This window comes from Uloborus diversus, chromosome 5, assembly GCF_026930045.1.
Source record: "Uloborus diversus isolate 005 chromosome 5, Udiv.v.3.1, whole genome shotgun sequence".
Lineage (NCBI taxonomy): Eukaryota > Metazoa > Arthropoda > Arachnida > Araneae > Uloboridae > Uloborus > Uloborus diversus.
In genome coordinates this window covers 29,496,106-29,519,354 of record NC_072735.1, presented here as the reverse complement: position 1 = coordinate 29,519,354, position 23,249 = coordinate 29,496,106, and the positions used below count along the sequence as shown (strand labels likewise).

Here is a 23,249-nt window from a genome sequence, read left to right as displayed (position 1 = left end):
ATCGAAATGGGACTAAACATTTATTTCGCTGAAAGAGATATTTCGTAGTATCGGTATTTCTTGTAACAGGTTTTCCCTAATTTATTCTACATCACATTTCTCACACAGTTCAAAAATATCCACAGTGGCACTATAACTTTGAACATGGTTAGAAGTTCATTTTCAAGGGCTTTTAAAATCATTATTTCTTAACTTTAGATAATTGTGCAATATTTTAAAAGTTTAACTTCAGTTTCATCAGAATTAGGCGTAATCACATCGAAAACATATATAAATGGGGGAGGCAGTTACAAATGCAGAAGTTGTGGATCAAAGTTGTCCTGGATAACTGTAATTGAAATATAATAGGGTAACTGTTAAGACTAGTGGACATTTTCTGGATTAAGAAAAAAATTTAGTTATTGATATAACTGTTATAAAATGCTCTTATTTAAATCAATGTTAATTAACAGAAGATAAATATTTTGATACCTTAAGAGAAATTTAATGTTTTAAAACAAGTTAGCTTTAATTTTTTTTAAATGTTGCACGCTCCTTGCGTCAAAATCTTAAGCCATTTAAGTTATTTTTTCTTGTTATACTGAATTGATATTCAATAGATTTTTGAAAAAAAAAAAAAAAAAAAAAAAAACTTTTTTTACTAACCGAACCCAAAATGCGAAAAAAAAAAAAAAAAGAATGTCATTGTGCTTCTTACAGAAAAAAGAAGGGAAAATTTTCCACCTTTTTTTTTTTGGAACTACATTTAAAAGCTTCGAAATTATTAATCCATTTACTTCCAAAAATAAAAAGGTATGTTTCACAACTATTTTTATTATAAAATATATTGTTCTTTCTTTATCTACAGTAATTGCTTGATGACCTCACAGAAAAAGATCTAGAGCCACAGAGAAAACTTTTTAAATTATGTTTTCAGAGCGGCAAAAAAATAAACAAAATTTATGTAAATTACGCACTGTTTACAATGACTGCAACCACACAGACAAGTAAAATAAATAAAATCTTATTCTTGGGCACTCAGTCGTGCTTTCTAAAGTTTTTTTTTTCTCTGAATTACATTTTATTACGATACTAGTGGTACCCGCACGGCTTTGCCCGTAATAGAAAAATTAAAAGGTCTTTTGGTTCGCCTGTACATTTACAAATAATGTATGGTGAATTTTCTCGCCAACTGACTTAAACCCATGTTACGTTCCACGTTATGATAATTTCGTATCTCGCCAATTGACTTGCGCCCATGTTACGGTTCCACGTTATGATAATTTCGTAATTTGCTCGTCCATTTTATGATAGTTTTGTTCTTAAAATTGGAATACAAAAAGTACATTCCCATGCTACAAACTAACTTTGTGCCAAATTTCATGAAAATCGGCCGAACGGTCTAGGCGCTAGGCGCGTCACAGAGATCCAGACATCCTCCGGACATCCAGACAGAAAGACTTTCAGCTTTATTATTAGTAAAGATTACACTGCAATATACCTGAAAATTTTTAGTTGTATATTGTAGCAAGAAAATATTTAACCTACAGTTCAGAACTTTGCTAGTTTATCATGTTTTTAGTTTTTCTTCTTGTCTGCTTACCACACGAACATCAGTACTCAACAAAATATTTTTCCGCAACGAAATTATGTAACAAAAATGAGTGAAAGAGGGGGAGAGAGAGAGAGGAGGGACCAAGAAATGTATTAAAAATATTCTTTTACTCTTTTACAACTGTACTTTTTTTCACTTAATTAACAAATCAATACAGGTTCTTTTTTTTTCAGAATGCATTAAAGAAATGAAAAGTCTTTTTGTAACCATTTAAGTGCACTCAAAGTATTTTATTTGCTACTTTCTCATGCATTTAAAAGTAATAAATCAAAAAGAAAGCTACATAAATCTGCAACATCAGATTTTTTTTTTTTTTTTTTGCATTCACTATTTGTTAAACTAATAGCATCACGCGTCCTTTGTTCAACCAATTATGTTCTTGATAAGTCATTGACTTTATTAGAATACATAATCAGATGGTAAAATCATAATTCATCCACTTCTGGAAAATTTGAAAGCTTTTAATGACCGAGACGCTAAACAATTACAGTTCCACCCTTTTGAAGTTGTCCATTTGGGCAAAATTAAGTTTAACTTGATTGCATAATTTGGGCAAAAAATTTTGCATTTGGGCAAAATTAAGTTTAACTTGATTTATTTGGGAATAATAGTTCACATGAATGAATATGAACACAATTGAAATATTTGCCAACATAAAGATTAAGAGCATTCTCTATTAGTTAGCTATTGATCGTTGATTTTGATAGCCTCCATTTAATGTTCTTTCAACTAATTAGAGTACATGTTTTCAAATTCTTAAATATAGTATTAAGAAACTTTAACTGTTTATATAACATAATTATAATTTATTTTACATTTTGTCAGAAAATATTGCCAATTTGAACGAAAGACAGATATTGATGTTCAAACATTTGCTTTTAAATTGAGAAAGTTTTCCTACAGTTGGGAGTTAAATCTAATATCCAAAATCATTTTACGTCCGCTGAAAATACTCTCTAAAGTAAAAAAATAACAAAATATTCAAAATTATGAAAAGAGTTTATGGAACTCAAAAATAAAATCGAACATTTAAGCATAGTTTGAAGTGGTTATAAAAGCAGAAATTGGATTCTTCTTTCGACTGAAATGTTAAATTTGTTAAGTACAAATTAAACCCTTGTTTCTTTCTCCTTGAAAATTTTGTATGTCTCATTTTTTTCCGTAACCTCGTAAAGCACATTAGCTATAATTCTACAAGAAATTTTTACTCATAATGACCCTACCAAAAACAATACAATTTAAAGAAAATCAGAAAAATGAAGAAAATGTTTAGATTTCCTATTTCGACTGGAGTCATTGAAGGCGGAAGAAGAGGAAAGGTTTTCCATTCCGAACAAATAGAACGGAGGATGTAATAGCGAGAGAGAGAGAGAGAGAGAGAGAGAGAGAGAGAGAAAGAGTAGCGATGGAAGGAAAATTCTAGCACCCCGCTCCATTAAACGATGCCGGGAGGCCCAGAAGTGATTACGATTATCCCGCAGTCAAGCTGACAAATCGCCATCGATAAAGGAGATGCGGACAGCTGTTGGATGCTACGGAAAAGACACTCCACTCTTTATTCCCCTACACTCTATCCTCTTCCCGTCGTCATGACGACAGGGGCGTGGCATCGCGTACTCGCCGTTTTCTATTGGTGGGACGGAGTTCCGCCTATTCCCAAACCAACGTGCCTGAGGAAGGCTTTTGCCTTGCATTTAGTCAAAAGAATGAACCGGAGCTGTTTAAGAAGTTGATAACGTGTTATCCATTTCCCAGTTAGCCAGTTGAAGGATTGGCTATCGTTGTTCCCTTTCCGAAGACTCGCCTTGTTACGGAATTAGCTCTGGTGTGCGAGGACCTCTGGTGATCGCTTCATTTGACTCTAATTAACTGTCCGGTAATTATCGGAAGTGCCCTGGAGATTGCCGATTTCCCGATGGTTAAAGCCCTTTCATTTTGCATTATCATTTGGAACTAAGCTGAGGAAACAGCGTATATTGGATAATACTGTTTGACAATGGCGCGGAAAGTCTGAGATTCCAAGCAACTGAAGATTTCATTTGTGACTATTGTACGTACATTTCCTTATTTATTCGGTCACAATTGAACTCAACAAAAGCAAAATGCAACTCAGTTCGCCTAATGGTTCTGATGGCAACATCATTCACGAAACGACAAACAGCACAGAATATCACAGACTTTCACCTGGTATGCTAAGTTCGCGATTGTCCATGACGGCCAGACATCAAAGCAGATCGCCTTCAAAAAGTCCAGATGTAATAGCCACAAAAGCAATAACCAAATCGTCCAAGACTTTTTCCTTTTCTGTGGACTCTTTGTTATCAAAAGACAGGAAATCCTCTAGTCCGGACTCTGTTAGGTCTGAAAATAGCAACAAAACAGCTTTAAATGGTTCCTCTAGTCGTCAAGTCATGTCCGATATCCTAAGTAGAAGATTCAGCGTGGACAGAATTTTAGACCATGGAATGAAAACGACGGGTTTGAGTCCAGGTTGCCTGCCACCAACATCTGTGACAAAAAATGTGGGATTAGGACATCCAGAAACGAACTTAAGTACTTCTCCCTGGAGTCACCCCCTCAGTGTAGCTCTGCCTTGGTTTCAAATGACGAGATCCCTGTCCCCAATTCATAGTAAGTATATTTCATTATGTTTCTGTCGGTGGAGACATTTTCTGTACTAATGGTAAACGATAATTTGATAAGTGTTCGGACAGTAAAATAAAGACGCTTAGGGTAAATGTTTTGTTCAAACTTTGTAGGTTTAGATTAAACTTATAAGACTTGAAAGTTTTCTGTAGTTTCAAGATTTATTTTCGATATCTTATGACTATAAGATAACTTTATATAGTCTTATTAACTATTTAAATGTCTATAGTCTTTATTTGTTAATGAGGAAATGACGAATACTTAATTTGTAAAAAATTGTTTGTATGATTGTATGGAAATAGAACAAAATAACAACTATATCAACATTTGTGCATCATGAATCATTATTAAATTGAAACTCAGACGCGTTTCAAGAATATTTAAAACTTCTTTCAAAGGAGATTAAAAATCATGTCAGCTCGTCTATTCTTTTTAAACACATTCAATGTCATTTTATAGGAACTGGCATGATTGTCGAATGCAGATGATTTATTATTCTATGTTCATTAGTTTGCTTGATAAACTTTATAGTTTCATTGAAATATTTGACCTAATTTTTTTTATTAATGTACTTATCGCTATTCTAAGTTATTTGTTATTTAAAATAAGATGAGTAACATGTTTTTTAATTGATTAAAAAGCTTTACAGATGCAGAGAATATAATGTTTGATAGTTTAGTTGCTGAATGCTTCAAACATTTCTGTTAATCTATTGATCAACCTAACTAGCACTGTAGTTACAGAACTTAAACGAGAAGAAAGCATAATTTTACTTTTAGAGTTATAACAAAGAGATTTCTGGATAATTTTAATGTTTTTTGCAGTATTTTAATTAATTATTTAAGAGCAGAATTCTTTGAATATTTGTTTTGGTTTTCATTTTAAGTACTTTATTGCAAAATCCATAGAATCACGTTATCAACATTTTAAATAAGAACTCAGGGCTTGATTACGATTGGGTGAACTAGGCCGTGGCCCAAGGTCTATGCTTTTAGGTGCCTATACAATTGTCAAAAATTGTTTTAAACAATGGTTAAAAATGCAAGACTTGCTTTGAGATGGTCCCTAAAAAAGTGTTTGGCCTAGAGCTGTCCAAATCTTAACCAGGCCCTGTAGAGAACCTCATAATTTCGTTTTAACATGAATGCAAACTCTAATACATTAGTTAGTTCATATGAAAGGGCTGTTTTAATCAAAACACTACATGCAGAAGGTATTTTTAATCAAAAAATCCCTTTCAGAAGGTGATTTTTGATCAAAAAACCTCCTCTAGAAGGTATTCCTGGTTGCGATAGTGAAAGGAAAAACATTTGAGCTTCGTATTTTCACTCTGAGAAGAAACGTGTTGAGTAATCTAAATTACATATGAGAAAACAATACTTTTACATGAAAGTTAAATGATAAGCTAAAAGGAGAAAATGCAAACTTGTGTTCCCTTAAAAAAAAATCTGTGTGTTTAAAAAAACATTTTATGCAACTTAAACCTCAAAACATCAAGTCAATTTGTTTAGTGTTTTTAGTTTTTGTTTATGACATTAAATTTTTTTTTTTTGCTGAAATGTTTAGTTTAAAAACCTAAAATTAGTTGAAAATTAAAGGTTTTCGACCTTAAACAGCTCTACAAACACTAAGCACAGTAATAACAATGCATTTTCATTTATACGAGATGCAGGTTAGTCATATTAGCTTTGTTAAAGTTACGAAAGCCTTAATTTAAAAACAAACGAAATGTGCACAAGAATCAAAGTGATATTCTAAGCATTAACAATTTATTGATTAAGTTAAACTTCTTAATTTACACTTTTCAATATCAATCCTTTTTACAACTAATGACAAACCATATATGTGTTGTCAGAAAAAAAGGCACATATGTTCTGTTTTTTCACGAAGCTAAGGCACAATTTGGGGGATTTACCTTAAAAATGCTTTTCCTGTCTTCAATTTTAATTGCTAGTAAACAAGAAATCAAATAAAAGATAATAATTTAATTATGTAGTCATTTTAATGTCTTTTTTATTCATACCCTGAACATTTTTTTAAAATTATCAGTGTAGAATAACTTTGAAAAAAATATTTAACTCGTCCCCTTCTCAGGATATTCATTTTCGAGGGAATTTGCCGGTTTTCTACCATTAAAAGATACAGTTTTTTTTGGCAAATTTTTTCTTCTCATTTTTTATCTCTAATTATTATTATTATTATTATTGTTATCATTTTATATATTTGAAAACATGCAAAATTATTCAAAAAAGGTACTTGATGTCTTCTAAGAAATATGTATTTCCCATCGATGTTTAAAAATTTAAATTTAAGGGACAAATTCAACTCGATTTTGTTCGGCTCGATCGAATTCCTAACTACCATAGTGTCAACCAGAAATTTCCTTCTGAGTCTGGCTAAGAACTTTTTTGGCTGCGCAACTGGCTGATCGCATTCGATTCGATCGAATTTTGTTCGAGTTGAATGAGCTTCTAATGCAATTGCAGTCATTATGGTAAAAAATCTAACTCTAAAAATCGGTATCTTTGATAATGAGTTTTTACCAGCAAATGTTGTTTGCATTTTAATTTTTAAAATGCTTAGAATTCGCATTGATTATCTTGTGTAATCAACAATTAACTACAAATTGAAGTTCATATTAATAGGAGTAGAGTAATGTTTCTAATTCTGGATCGGACACATTGGGAGTCAAAGTATCTGTTCTTTTAGTTATTCAATTTAGCCAAAATTGATTCTTACATTCTCTTTGACGCGCAGGAGTTCTTATGATTTCGCGATTCCATGTTTTGAGGTTCAGAGAAGTCATTCTGTACGAAGGAAGAACGTCCAACAATTACTGAGAAAAAATTGAGAAGTGCATTAGGCGGCTGGTTTACCAAAAAAGTGGGGAGTCAAAAGGAGATGTGAAGGAGGGGGAGGGGGAGGCAGGTTAGGTGGTAGGTGCTCTAAGACTGACTTCCTTCTTTATTTGGAAATTTCAGTTATATTACTGGACTTACATATTAATATTGATTGAATGACATCTAAAAAATTCGGAACATGACTTCAAAGATCGGTGCAGATGGCCACAATAGACTCCATCTTTCCAACTTAATTCCACTTTAATTTTTACGAAGTTTTAACCTGAAGTCAAGTTTGCGTTCTTTATGCATGTGAATCGATCACCACTATCACTTTTTGATCAGTCGTTAGTTTTAAACTTAAAAAAGTGGAAAGGTACCTCTTCACTTTTAGAGGTAAGGCAGCGGTTGCCCCCTTTGCTCCCCCCTTGCATGAGCCACACGTAGGAAAAGAATTAAGTTCAGAATTTTTCTTTCTTTTTAATTATTTAAATTAAAAGCTACAGCTTTCAATTTCACTGAAAATAAAGCCAAAAAACACGTACTTTGCATTGAAAGTATACGTAACTTCATTCAGCGCAATCATTTTTTTTTCTCCTTCGGGTGAAATGTTTACTGTAGTTGGAGAAAATCTATTTTCCAACTGCAACTATTAATGCTAAGTTGGAAAAAAAAAATAGTTGGAGTAACACATCTCTCTTTATAGAGTAAGTGTCACTGTTGACGGAGTTTTGTTTGGCGAAAAAGGTCAGTTCTGATTACTTATGTACTTTTCATCAAAAAACACAATTTTAATTTATTTAAAAGAGGTGGTTTGAAACCAACTTACTTTAATTTTGCTTTATTTTTACAATAACAAACCAAACAGAGTTTCTTCCTTAGAGCAGCAATTAGTAAATGGAGGTAGAAAGTTAACATAGCAAAAGTTGAGCAGACTCCAAGCCACGTGACTCAGGAACGACAAATGGTCTACACGTTTTGCGTGAAACACAGCGAAAGAAACTTGATTTCTTCTAATGCTTTGCTTTAAAATCCATCACGTGACATGGGGTCTTTGCTTCCCGAAAGAAAGTCCTCACTTCAAATATTTTGTCTCTTTTCAATGGTTTCTTCCCACTGCTGCCGTACAAGAAACTGTTTGACTAATGCTATTCTTTCCTTCTAAGGAAAATGGCGTTACCGCATCTAAGTTGTTTTTACTGTAATTGACGATTGTAATGAAGCGAAGGTCTTAATAGGTTTCAAGTTGAAGGGTGTTAAATAATTTTATAAAACCTCCAGTTCTACACGGATTTTTTTTTTTCTTCTCTTGGCGAGACTTGTTCTTTTTTCAGAGCTTAGTTGTCACCAAGATTATTGCGTTAAATGCTTTCTTTTCTTTTTTTTTTTTTTAATTAAATCAAACGAGTTATTTTACCTTACAAATTAGTGTTCCATTCCCTTTCATAATGAAGTCTTTTTTCGCTTCATAGAAGTTAGGTTAACTCCAGCTCCTGCCCAATTTTCAGATAACTATTGCATGAGAGGAAACTTTATATATATATTTTTTTAAGTGGAAGGCGATTTATCATCATTCATCAGCATTCATTCGATTTCTAGGAAAGATTACAGCTTAAAAAAAAGAAAAAACTTCAAAATTGAAAATTAGAACCTCTATCTATACCGTGGTTCTAGAGGTAAAGCGTTTTGTTGATGGCAGCTATTTGTATTCCTTCCTGGATGGCACTGAATCAGCAATAGCATTTTCATGAAAGAAGTAGAAGATAAAATTTTATAACAGAAATAATTTTGTAGAACAAATGATTAAATTCATTTTGAAAGTGTCCAGACTTCAATTTTGAAGTAATAAAATTCGAATTTCGGTTCTGAATTCCTTCGTAGATTTATTAATTCTGACGCCTCAAAGCTCAGAAAAACGCTAGGACAAACTCAGAACCTATTTTACACACGGATATTTTCTATTATATTTTTTCTTTTAATTTGAAATATTTAATTGGAATAGTCATTACTCCATAGACGTTCACTGAGGAGTTATTTGGAATTTGTGTTATGGTTGAGGACGAAGATGAAGATAGGAAAATTTTTTTGGGGGTCGTGGCGCGTAAAAAAAATATTTTTAGATTTTTTCCAAGCCTTTTTTTGTAAGCCAAAAAATAAGTAACTAAACGGCAAACTAGCTTTTAAATTGCTATTAGACTATAAAAATTATCAGTTTAAATAATGTTAGTACAGTGGACGTTGGTTAAATGAATCAGTGCTTAATTGAATCAACCGCTTTTTACCAAAAACAGAACTAGCTCCGGCTTTATTGAATTATAGTCGCTTTATTGAATTATAGCCACTATATTGAATTACAGCCACTTTATTGAATTATAGCCGCTTTATTGAATTAGCCGCTTTACTGAATCAACACTGTTTAGAACGAACGCGATTTCTGTAAGCGAACCCACTGTATTAGTAATTAATGGAAGTCACGCTAGTCAATATTTGGAGTTGAGGAAAGTTGCTACCGGGTGGCAAATGATACTAAAATTTTCAGTTTGCCACTTTTTTTATTTAGTCGCCAGGAGGCGTGTGGAAACCCTTAATCTTGATCTATAGTTGAGGCGTAAATTAGCATTGCACAATTAGCATTGCTTTTCCCGCACAAAAAAATGTCGACTTGAGAATGACTGAAGAATTTTCGTGTCCTATTTGAAAAGCAAGACCATACTCGAATTGCGGGAGGCTTCTGAGCTTTAAATAAAGACATCAAGCTCCTCTATCGTGATTGGGCCTAATCAAGGCTATTAGGCTCCCTTGTCGCCTTTCGCGTGACCCTTGACTAACGCCTCGCGCTTCCGATTTCCGTGACAAATTACATTTGCACCAAATGACTCATGCTCTCCCTGAAATAAATACAAGTATACACACATTTTCTGGGCAGCGCTTTTAATAGAATCGGAATGGGAGGGATTCGCTTCGGTCACTCGGGCGGGAAGGTGAGAACGCTATCGATTTGTCCTCCGAGTTGAAGAGCCCGGTAATAAGGGATTCCGTTAATTCACTCTCAGCCGAAAGTGGTTTGTAACTATCCGTTCCATCACTTCAGCGTTGAATTGAGTTGCTTAGGGAGTTCTGTTGAATATAAAGACATTTATTCAAAGCAATGCTGTTGAATCTAAAGCATCGTATTTACAGGCTATGTGAAGATAATATTTGAAACAAAATTTTTTGTCCTCCGAGTTGAAGAGCTCGGTAATAAGGGATTTCGCGTATTCGCTCTCATTCAAAAGTGGTTTGTAACTATTCGTTGCTTCAAACAATTCAGCGTCGAGTTAAATTGCTTAGCCAACTCTGTTGAAAATTTAGATGCTGCTTCAAAGCAATACTGTTGAATGTAAAAAGAAAAAAAATAAAAAAAAAAAAATAAATAAATATATATATATATATATATATATATATATATATATATATATATATATATATATATATATATATATATATATATATATATATATATATATATATATATATATATATATATATATATATATATATATATATATATATATATATATATATATATATATATATATATATATATATATATATATATATATATATATATATATATATATATATATATATATATATATATATATATATATATAGTTAATAACCTAAAACTAAATGTTTTAGGTTATTCCGACTGTTACAAATTAATTAACTCTGAATGGGGTCGTTTCTAATATTTTAAAAGTATTTTTTCCCGAAAGAACATGCTTAAAAACATAGGATCTGACCATTTTTTAAATAATTTGGTTAGTTTAATATATTTAAAAAAATACTTAAATCGGTAATCTTTCATTGTTTACATTTCTTGCCGATGACATCACAAATGATGAAATGCCATTCTGTGTTGCCATTCTCATCGAAAAATATTTAATTCGCATCTTTACTCATGTGTATTGGCAACGATATGGTTGATAGCAAGCGTAGAGCGCAATTTTAATTCGCTCCTTGATTATCATAACGTGGAAAAATGAAGAAAAATGAGCCAAAATGCATCATTTGTGACGTCATAAAGACCACACCTTGTTTGAAGAATCGGACATTTTAAAAAATTAATTAAAAAATAACTGTTTTGAAAATAAAAGTATTTTCTGAGTCCATGTTTTTTTTTTTTTTGCTCATTCTATCAATTTCAGTAACAAAAGTACTACTTTTGACTGAAGGAAACAACCCCATTGGAACATACTGAAGCTCAACTCTTATTAGTCGAATAACATTTATGATGCAGTAAGCAGGAACATTTATAATGCGAATAAGTAAAGTATCAGAAAATACTCTCTAAACTCAATAAAAGCGCATAAATCAAGGCTACAACCGAAGTTGGGCTACTTTGTTTGTAGTGCAGTAGTTAAACTCGTTATATAGATAACTAAATGAGCTGCAATTAGAATATCCTGAAGCCTAAATGAATTATTTATTTGTCGAACAACATTCACTGTAAAAAGTAAAGTATTAGAAAATACTTCCTTAGCTCAATAAAAACGCATATAAAGCAAAGTCTGCAGAGTAAAGTTGCGCTACCTTGTTTGTAGTTCAGTTGTTAACCAAACTCGACAACTAAATAAAGCCAGAGTTAGAAAATCCTGAATCCAAAATCAATTTATTAGTCGAATAATATTTAATGTAAGAAGTAAAGTATAAGAAAATACACTCAGGACTCAATTAAAACGCATAAAGCAGTCTGCAGTGCAAAGTTGTGGTACTTTGTTCAGTAGTTCACTTTACTCGGTAACTAAATAAGCCAGAATTAGAAAATCCTGAATCCTAAATCAACTTCATTAGTCGAATAACTTTAATGTAAGAAGTAAAGCATAAGAAAATACACCCAGGACTCAATAAAAACGCATAAAGCAGTAGGCAGCACAAAGTCGCGCTACTTTGTATGCAGTTTAAAAATTATAGACGTAAAAAATAAATTTTAGCGAATTCTTTCTGAATGTTAAGCGATTCAATTAATGTTTCAATTCAATATCTGTACCACCTGCAATTTTTAATATTTCAAACACTTCGGAAAAATTGCCCTTACGATTATGCGAATAAATTTTAAACTAGCATAAAAAAGCTATTAAATGAGTAGTTTAAAAACTAATTAACAAATCAAACTGAGAATGATAATAGCTTAATAGTTTTAAAATACCTGCAAAATGTGTTAAAAATATTACTTAAAAGTAAGAGAAATAAACTGGAAAATATAATGTTCACATTATTACAGCTTTGTTTAATTGCTAAATGCTTAGTAATTTTTAATACTTGAATTATTTTTCTTTACATAATAGTAACTAAAGAAATTAATTTAGCTATTTGGAACCATTTTAGTAATGCACTTTTACTTAATTTAGCACTTTTAATTAATATATAAATGCAATTAATTTTCTGAAAATCCCTTTAAATGACCTTATTAAATAATTCTGAAAACTTAATTACTGAAATGCTCAAGAACAAAAAAAAGTTATTGTCATTTTTGTTTAAAAAATTAATATGAAAAAGCGTTTAGGTAAAAATATTGAAGTGAATGTAAGAACATTAATGAGAGTTTTTATATTATAATCATTTTTGAAGCTTGTTTCTTAAAGACTTATTCTCAATTTTGCTGCTTTTTAACAATAAGTAATTAAAACTGAAAAAAATACGAGGAAAAAAAAAGTAAATTAAAAGCTTGCTTTTATGATCGCGGGCATTTGCTGCAAAAAAATTAATGACGCAGATCTTTTTAAATTAATTTTTTGAACAATATATTTTGTTGTTTCTTCTTTCATTGCTTTCTTGATGAAAATAAATATGAAACTAAACAAAGTGAGACACTTTTTATAGGTGTTTTATCGTCGTAAAAAAAGACTCACTTTTTGCATTGAAATAACCGAAATAATATTAAGAAATTTTTGAAGTATCAATTAAACTGCTACTAAAGAGCTTTAAAGGAGTTATTTAAGATTTGATGGAACAAATTGTGTTTCAGAAATATGAATTCTATTCAAAAAAAAAAAAAAAGTAAAAAGCAATAAAAACGCTCTAGAATGTATACTTCATATTTCAAAACGAAATATTAATTACGCTTAACGTGGGTCATCACTAAATAATCTATAATGCCAACATTAGTTTTTAATTTCTTCTAGTCTTTCAGAGCTTTGATAAAAATAGCTCATTAGACATACATGATGGCTGAACTAAATAGTCCTAGCAAAAGAAAAAAGTAATTTTCCTTGCAACAACCTCTTTTTTGAAGAAAAAAAATCTGAAAAAATATGGGAATATAAGAATAGTTTCTTCAATAGATGGCACAACAACATATAAAAACTTTTTAGTACAGTTAAACCTCGATTTTATGTTTCTCAAGGGACTGGTTTTCAAAAACGTAACATGCGAGAATTACGTAGCAGCAAAAACTGATGATGGGACCCGATGAAAATACGTTAAATGCAAGGAAAACGTAAATTTAGGAGACGTAAAATCGGGGTTTCACTGTATTACAATTATGAAGTTAAAATGCTTTCGCTGTAAGGGAAAAAAAAACGTTTCATAAACATTAAATCAAAATTGAGTAGAGGTAAACGAGAGATCAATCAAGAGAAATTTTTCATGAATAAACGCTGCGGTATAGAATATGATTGAGTACAATACATAGTTGCGTGAACCAGCAGTAAATAAAAGAAAATATATATGTGTACGGACACTAGCGCAACCAGAAATACCTTCTGGAGGGGTTTTTGGATCAAAAATACCTTCTTGAAGGGACTTTTGATCAAAAATACCTCCTGGAAGGGGTTTTTTTGATGAAAAATACCTCCTTGAGGGATTTTTTTTTTTTTTTTTTGATGAAAAAATACCTTTTGGAGGGGATTTACCTTTTCGGAAGTACCTTCAAAAGTACCTTCCGAAGTTTTTTTTTTTTTGATCAAAAGAGTCCTTTCATATGCATAAACTACTATATCAGAATTTTGACTTTATCTTAAAACCAATGGCTCTGGGGGGGGGGGGTCCCCCCCTTTCGCTGCGCCATTGTGCACGGAAGTTCTTAGCTTTTGAAAATGTTCCGGAATTTAAAGAATTTTCATTTAATTGAAGACCACGATGAGAACAAAATACAGCAACGGAACTGTGAATCTTTGTCTTGACCAGAACTTAGCAACTTTGCTAGCATGATTTATGGTCACTTACTACAGTAAACTGAAATAAACTGTGCCAGAATGCCAGCGTTTAAAGTCAGTGACACCCCTCATTCAGCGTGGACACTTTCGCTGTAGGGCTCTGGACGACACGCTGAGACACCACCCTCATTTGTCAGGATGAACCTCCACTGTCCTCTGACATTTCCCCTCTAGGGCTTCCTTACCTCAATTGAGTTGAAAATGGCTGTGATTTTCCATCAATCTTTGGCTAAATGGAGAGCAAAAGACTTAAACAATTCTAAATTGTGTGCGTCCTCCAAGCTCAGTTCTAAATTGCTACACTTCGTTTCCAGGATTAGAATTTGCTTGAGAATAGTTTGAAATGAATGAGAAATTGCTCTATTTGGACTGTGTACCTATTTCTCGTGAACAGAAGGAATATGAAATAAGGAGAGAGAAAAATATTTAGAGGTAAAACTTCGGGCTATTTACAAGAATTTTCAAATTTTAAAATAATTTACCATTATTTTCATTTTTCCCAGCAGGTCAGTGCAGCTAGTCAGCTTATTGAACAATAAAAATGAAATGAAATTTGAATACATAAAATATTTTACGCAATTTGAAATAAGTATTTTTTGTTCTAACATTGTGTTTATTGTCGTATCAAACCCCGATTTTGCAATATTTATATTTTCACGCAACGTGCAAATTTTGAGTGAATAAAGAGGTACTATTTGAACACTCAAAAAACCAAAATCTTCATGAACCCATTAAACAGCTCCATAGAACACACGGAAAAGGTTCCAACTGAAACCTAGAGTTGTACTGTTAAAATTAAATTAAAAAATAAATAAATAAATAACATTTAAAAAAAAGAAGGAGAAAAAATTAATACAACTAAAATGAAACGAAAAATGTATTTTAATTTGCATTAGCTTCAGTATAAATTACGAGTATCTTGATATTTGCAGCAGTTAACAAAAATTAAAACCAACATTCTGTTATATTATTATCTTAAAAATTATATAAATTAACGTGATTTTTCAAAAGGAAATGCGTGTCAGTTCCAGAATGGTAGACATGTATCTATCAGAATGTTTTTCAGTATTTACTACTGAAAAACAGTGTAAATTTCTTTCTTTCTGCTTTTTTTAGAACACCGACTTTGAAAAAGATATGAGTTTTCTTGTGAGGGACACCAAATTTCGCCAGGACTTGTGAGCACTACTTTGGATTTATCGGGTCTTGCGTTTAGTATAATCTGCAATTCTTTAAAAAACGCATACATTCAGTTTTTGTTAACTTAAGCATCTACTCGATAACTCAACAACTTACAGGGCCTGATTACTGGATAGTTCGACTAGGCCGTGGCCTAGGGGCCCCTAAATGCCCTAAACAGTTTTAGCTAATGGTTAAAACTGTAAGGATTGACTACAGAGGGGTTATGAAAAACCGTTTGACCTAGGGCCCCCTGATGTCGTAATTGAGCCCGACAACTGTTGATTCCCATGTTGGAAAAAAAAAAATTTTCAGCTCCCCAACGGCGCCAGAACACCTACCCTATCACTCCTTGCTATTCGTTACAGTCTGAGTTAACTAATTCAGTTCCATTTACCTTTGGCATGAGCAAAAATATCAATCTAGTTAAACAAACCGACAGAAAGTCAACCTCAAAGAAAGACAACCGCGACTGATAAGCCTTGGTCCCGTTTCGCAGTAAATTGACTTGTTACGGAGAAAAAGCTACGGCAGAACCCCTTCGTTATCCGCATTCTCTGAAATCCTTTCAAAAGTCCGGGGTGTCCGACTAAGGAAGGATCCCCGCTGTAATTAAAATGTGATATATGATGACACTTTTACGACCAAGACATATCTTATCTTTAAGAATGAAACATCGCTTGGAAACAGGAGAAGTTGAAAGAGCTTGTTGGTTTGGATTGGAGAAAAGCATCCATCACGGAGGACTTACTGGTTTTGGACCGCATTTCGGACTCCACATTTTCTGAAACCAATTTTAAAAGCAATAATTTACTTAATATTACTTTCAATGTCAGAATTAGGAAGTTACCCGTTGCTGTAATTGTTATTAGTTTTTATTTTGATATACTCGTATGTGTCCGAAATTCAAGTGTGTCGTTTCACCATAGTTCAACTTTTCTTGAATAACTTACTTACACATTTCGGTTTATTCTGCATCAATATCTTCGGATACAGAACTTTTCAGTGTGAAGAAACGAGAGATTATATCTTTAGGAATTAACATAACAAGGATACGAATAGGGAAAAACTTACTAACAAATAGCGCAAAAACTTTCCTATCTTACTAACAATGATAGAGAGAGTGTATTTTTAGAAGGTTACAAGATAAGATTTTCTTTCTTTCTCTTTCTCTTTTTCCAGTCATAAGTCTCAATGCAAAATATGTGTCAATTCTTTGGTTACGAGAAGAAAATTTAATGAAACATTTAGAAACAGATTTGAAAACAACTCAGAATACTTAGAGTTGATTCTTTTATTGTTAGAAAGCTCTTTTAAGTTTTGAAATTTGTATTACAGTTTTGAACCAATTCCATAAATGTTTTATTTGCACATGCGAATGAATTTATGTTTTGTCGACTCAATACAGAACAGCTCTTTTCCTAAAGAAGCATTAATCTTAAAAGGAGTTTTCTTCTTCTTTTTTAATGAATTAATATAATTAAAAGCATATAAGAACAATTATTTACCTTAACAACTCTTTAAAGACTGTCTAAAAACAACCATGGTACGAAACAAGTAACTCCTAAATTTTTTAAAAGAACTACCTAACAAGAAAGCTTTTATTTCTAATCGCTTATAAATTAAATTTAAATTTAAATAGAATATACAAAGAACTTTCAGTAAGAGTTTGTGTGTGTGTGTGGTTGTTCTGCTATAGTTAAATTTCTTTTGCTTCAATCTCTCCCACCAATCTTGGCCCATAAATTACAAGCCAAACGCCCTTTGTTGAAGCCTAAACCAATTCGTCCACCTTTTAAAAGAGTAGATTTACTGTATCTGTATCACTTGGTTACTATGAATAGGAAGAGATACTGCAAAGGAAGAGGCGTACTATGAATACAAAGGGACAATACTTCCTTTAACCTACTCTTTATACGATGCAATCTAGCCCTGGAAAATCCCTTTAAGCTATGAGACACAAATGGGCAAGGAAAATAATGAACCAACAAATGCACTTATTTCGGGAAATTTAACACCTGACTCCCTGACAAATAGGTGTCATTGTGCTCAATGGAAGGCGTGAAGGAAAAAATTCCCTTGAGGACATACCTGAGGATTTTCAGACCTACAGGAACTGAGGTTTACCACTAAAGAGCTTTATTGCATAACTGCGTTTAATTGTGTTATTATTACTAACAATTTTTTGTGAGAAACTGAACAGTTATTAGGAACTGCTGTTTGTTTCACAAATAACAGTGCTGTCGTTTTAATGTAATACGAGCAGTTTATGCAGTAAGTCTTGTAGTTGATTAAAGCGATGATAGATGGTTCCTAAAAGGTCAGCAAAAGGTATTTCTCAGCACAGCAAAACTAGCTCGAATATTTTAAACTCAAGTTTTGTATGTCAGTACAAAAGTTAATTTTACGTTCAAATGTAATATTGTTTCCGATTAATATTTTTTCAAAAATTAATTTCATAATCCGTAACGAAACGTGGAAGCACTTCGAACCACATAAGTAATATTTTTATTGTTCAGGTGACTTCCCCCGAAAAAGAAACTGAACTATCGTATCTAGGGTTGTTTATCTTTAGATATTATACGCAAAAAACATAGTTTGTTTTTTACTATCACGAGGTTTTGTTTTCAATTTGATTGTAAATAATCCATGTAGCAAACTTCATCATATAAACGTTGAAAAATGGTTGTTAAAAGGGGAGTGTGAACGTTGAAAATCATCAAAAAATAATTAAAAAAAATTTTTTTTTTGTTAAATTTTATTATATTCTTAGACTTTTTAACTGCATATATCCAAAAGAATTATCCAAAAGGGAAGTTGCAACCTATTAAATGTTCATATTTTGGCTATTGGATATTGTTAATTGACCCTCAAAACTAAAAAATTCACCATCGCCGAATTTTAAAACACCGTGATTGATTTTAAATGAATTTTTAAACATCCAAGCGCAAAAGTACGCTCTCCTGAAACGTCACGAGCTTACGTCACAGGGCACTAATGGGCAGCTTTCCGCCGAAGATCCCTCGTTTTCGCTAGGGACATTTTGAGCGCGCTGATATTTTTATTTTTTAGAAATTCAATAATCCTTTTGAACACGCTATGGAGGCCGGATTCGTTAAAGCACAATCTAAATAATCTTCCTCAAGTAACATCAATGATGATATTCGAATATTTCCGAGAGGATGAGAGGTTTAATGTTCCAGAAACGAGAGGAGTTAAATGCGAGGAGGTAAGCCTTTTACGTTTCGTCTTCGAAGTCGAATGCACGTCCTTTGGCTTCTCCCCTATCGGAAGAGCGCATTACGTCACTTCCTATGCCATTTGACGTCACAAGCACTTGAACTTTAAAAATTAATTTAAAAAACAGCTACTTATCGTATCGCAAAATTTTTTTTCACCTATGATGTTCATACATGTTACTCTATCACATAAAAATAAAATTGAAAAATCGAAAACTTCCCTATTACATCAACATTTTAAAAAGTTATAACTATATTTGTGAAAGGAACCAAACGTGGCTGCCATTTGATGGTTCAAAATGGCCGCCGTGGACATTTAAATGCCCTTTAAATTGTTTGTTTACACATTACTACTTGATTTTCATCACTTTATATGACAGGCCACACAAAATTATTTTATTCCAAGAAGATGCACTTTTGCAGCTAATTAACTGTAACCGTATTCCTGATATAACCGACAATTTGTTTACATTTAGCGATTGCGAGTTTTCATTCTTTTTTGAACCAAGTTTCGTTGTAATTTGTTGTTGATATCCGTTTTTTTTTTTTTTTTTTTTGTTGTAATTTGTTGATTTTTTTCTTGTTATCTGTTACGTTGTCCTATATTATTGATTGTTGGTGAATAGTTTTAATTTCTTATAAGTTATGGACTTGATTAGTTCACGTTACCGGAAGCCTGAAGGTCGCCCTTCTAAGCGACGAGCCGCGGAACTACTTTGATATACCTCCCAAATCGGAAATTTGGCGACTTTTTTTTTCTCGCCAAGCAAAATACCTGTTTTATGGCTCAAAATTCCCTGAAACGTTTCAACAACAATACATACTGTAGGCATATTGAAAGCTAAAAGATAAAAATATTTAATAGAAAAAAAGTATAATTGGAAAATACTACCAGATTTGCAGCAAAATACGGCAAGTCAGAAATCTTCTTGATCACTTCACAAAGAAATGGCGAATGAATGAAATGGCGCTAAAACATATATGAAATCCAAAAATTGTTGCCACAAAACTTAAAAAAAGAAAAAAAAAACTCAAAAAATGGTACAAAATACAAGAAAATACTAAATTTGGAAACAACAAAAACCTAAAATCTGAAAAAACCTAAATTGGCAACACCAAAGTAAGAACCTGCAGCCCTAAAAAGTCCGTAGAGAGTGCCAGATTTGGCGCGTAATTGTTGGGGGGGGGGGGGTATATTAAAGTTATACCCGAGCCGCTTGCGCTGCAAATGCTGCTAAACGTAAAAATGCAAGCAAATATCCGAGTAGCATTTTGTGTTCCCCTGTGGATCAACCTAATTCTTCTGAATGTGCTGTACAGTCGCCCAGCAGCAGTATGCCCGAAAACTTTACTGTGATGTCAAAAGAAATGTGGAGCCCTCTGTTATGTGAATTGCCATGCACTGAATGTGGGAATAAATCATTGAATGTTTGCACTAGCAGCAAGTTTGGATATGCATGCAAGATGGCAATTTTTTGCAAGAACTGTAATCATTGCTACTCTTCAGCTTTCAACACTCCACGAGAGAGTATGTCGAAGAAATTCGAACTGAATAAAAAACTTGTGGAATCATTTTTGGCAATCGGCAGAAGCTATGCTGCTTTGCAAACTTTCTCGATGGTTTTGGGAATACCAAATATGGATAAAAAGACCTTTGCAGCCTATGTAGACACGCTTTCAAATGAGTCGAGTGATACAAAGAAGAAGATCTTAAATGCCTCGAGAGATGACATTCGCAGAATGAATCTAGAAAACGGAACGATTGAAAATGATGGAGTCCTTGACATTTTTGTCTCCTATGACGGGACATGGCAAAAACGAGGCCATACGTCATTAAATGGAATGGGTATAGTTATTGACATGTTGACTGGTTTAATCATTGACTACGAAATCTTAAGTCTACTGTCTTCTGTCCGGAATGCGTTGCCGCAGAAAGAGATTTGGGGAAAGAAAGCTGCGATGAGCTACTTGATTTGACCACGAATAAAACTACTTTTGGGTACAACTAGCCCATTTTGAATATAACCTAAGTGTATACTGTAATTGAATATAACAAAAACATGCCTGAGTACAGAATTGAATACTAATACAGAAGTCATTGAGCATATAAATCATATTTTATTGTTCCTTTTTAAATATAATGCAAGCATATATGCACTCAATAACAAGATTTCTCTGCCAGTTGAGTCTCCGATGAAAAACAACGAAAGTTTTTTTCTTTTCGAAAACTGGACTGCTACATTTAATTGGTTGAAAATGCAATCATTTTTTTTTTTGTTTAATGTTAAATATATTTTTATGGTACCACATTTACTCAAGGTAAGTAATGTGTCAAGATATTTGAAATCTGGACTTGAATTTGTTCTATCCATGCACCATAAAGTAATAAATTGTTGTTTTTTCAACAAAGTAGGTTTTACACTCTGCACAATTTTCAAATTGTTCCATGCGCAAAACTTTTTGTCCAATATTCTTGCAATTTGGCTCAAATTAGATCAATAATGTTAGGAATAAATCTTGCTTACATTAATGGCTCTATCTGCATTATATTATGAGTTCTCAGGGCTATTTACTACAAAAAGTCAATATTTTTCATAAAAAACATAGTAAAATTTGATGTAAAATTTTTTATGAAAAAACTATTGTTAAAAATTTATGTTGAAGAAGCAACTTTTGTTTTATTAGATGTAAATTATGGTTTAAAAAAAGAAAAATGAAATTTAATTAAATTTTGCGACGCAGGGAGAAATTTTAGATTCTGTTAAAAAGAATTTAAAATTTAAATAATATTTTAAATTTTTGATATTTTTGAAAAAAAAAAGTGTGATTTCTTTATTCATTTAGAAATACATCAGGGTACCAAATTTTAAGTATGTCATTTAAAAAATAATTTTTTTCATTTTCAACATCCGCCCTCCCCTTCGTTGTGGCAACCACTTTAACTTTTATGAAACGTTTCTTGGTTACCTGCAAAACGGCAAAACCAAATAACACGAAAATCAGCTTGCAGGGTAACATTTCAATGGTGATTACAAATTTCTGAAAAAGAAGGTAGTTGCCCTTGTAAAGTTTAAAGTTGATACTCACTTTCAGATGAAGATAATCTGTTAGTAGTATTTTGTACAGTGTACTTCCTGTTATATTGACATATTAAATGCGTCTCTTGTGTAAATAGCAGTCAAATTCAAAAACATTCTGTTTATTTTTTTTGCTTTTCGAAAAGCATGTCACTGAATCAAAAAACTCATTAATGGTTTTTTTTCTTCCAGAACCTGGTGAACTACCGAAACTCCCTGCAGTGAAATGTCAGTTGCGTAAACACAAGAGCAACCGAAAGCCCCGCACACCCTTCACAACTCAGCAACTATTAGCTTTGGAACGAAAATTTCGTTCGAAACAGTACCTATCTATCGCTGAACGGGCAGAATTTTCCTCTTCATTAAACCTCACGGAGACACAGGTGAAAATTTGGTTCCAGAATCGCCGAGCCAAGGAAAAGCGTCTCAAGGAAGCAGAAATTGAGAAATTGAGAATGGCAGCTAGACCTCTGATCCCTTCTTTTGGCTTTGGCGGACATGGATTTCTTGCTGGAGTACCACCACCAGCCCATATAGGCACAAATGGAATTCCTGTGTCAAGACCCTTTTTAGGACCTATTATGTCTCCTTATCCATTCTATACGACGTCAACTTCCGGTAATGTACCCTCTCCCATGGCTACGGCCTGTCCCCAATGAACTCTTGCACCATTCGTCAAAACAAATTATTCAAATAGGTGAAAAATGAAATATTACCTTCTTGTCTTCGTGGCTAGAAAAAGTACCATCAAGAAGCCCCAGTGGAGTGACTGAAACTGATTAGTCATCAAGACAGCTGAATTGCCTAGCTAAGAACAGGGAAGGGTGTAAATACAAATGCCAGATTGTAATTTCAATGATGTCAAGTCCAAGTCTCGAGCTTGCTGAAACTGTTTCTCTAAAACAGCGAATCCATTACCCAATGAGTGGAAACACGAAATACTATCCTCAGGTTTTATAAAACAGCTTTGAACAAACGATCTAACTGAGAACTCATTAGTAAAAAATGTATTTAAATAAGTGACGAAACGTAACAACTTTAGATGCTCTAATGTTCTCTGTTGAAGTCGAAGTTCATAGGAATTCCATGTTCAAGAAATTCGTTATTTATGTACTCCATATGTTTCTGGTTGTGCAATTCCATGCCAATGTCTACATGATGATTTTTAATGATGTTTTCTTTTTTGCCCAAGTTTTCTGTAAAAAAAGTTCCAAATAAGAACTAAATGAAAAAAAAAAAGTGACACTACAAACTATAGCCTTACGAGAAAGGAAGAGTTAACATTTTTAGCTTAATATAAAATGGAAAAAATCAATGCATCAATTATGTTAAAATGTTTTAAACTTATTTATTTATAATTTTTTAAAAATACAAACTGACCATTGTTCTAAACTTACCCAGCTAATGAATTGTGTGAGGACTGAAATATTTTTTTTGAAAAGCATTGTAAGTACTATTCTAACCTATCCCCACCA

The 23,249-nt window shown here is 32.6% G+C and overlaps 1 protein-coding gene across 1 annotated transcript; it reads left to right on the top strand.

Moving 5' to 3' along the window:
* The first annotated feature begins 3,696 nt into the window (after window positions 1–3,696).
* Window positions 3,697–22,433, top strand: LOC129222756 (homeobox protein MSX-1-like). The gene is made up of 2 exons (XM_054857284.1): window positions 3,697–4,225; window positions 21,967–22,433. Exons 1-2 carry the CDS (start codon window positions 3,697–3,699, stop codon window positions 22,431–22,433), a joined length of 996 nt encoding a protein of 331 aa, XP_054713259.1.
* The last annotated feature ends 816 nt before the right edge of the window (window positions 22,434–23,249 follow it).

Bases quoted from the DNA above. Each gene is read 5' to 3' on its own strand.
- LOC129222756 (XM_054857284.1), top strand. From the start codon at position 3,697: ATGCAACTCAGTTCGCCTAATGGTTCTGATGGCAACATCATTCACGAA. The intron at 4,226-21,966 runs GTAAGTATATTT...TTTTTCTTCCAG, and splicing joins ATCCCTGTCCCCAATTCATA to AACCTGGTGAACTACCGAAA.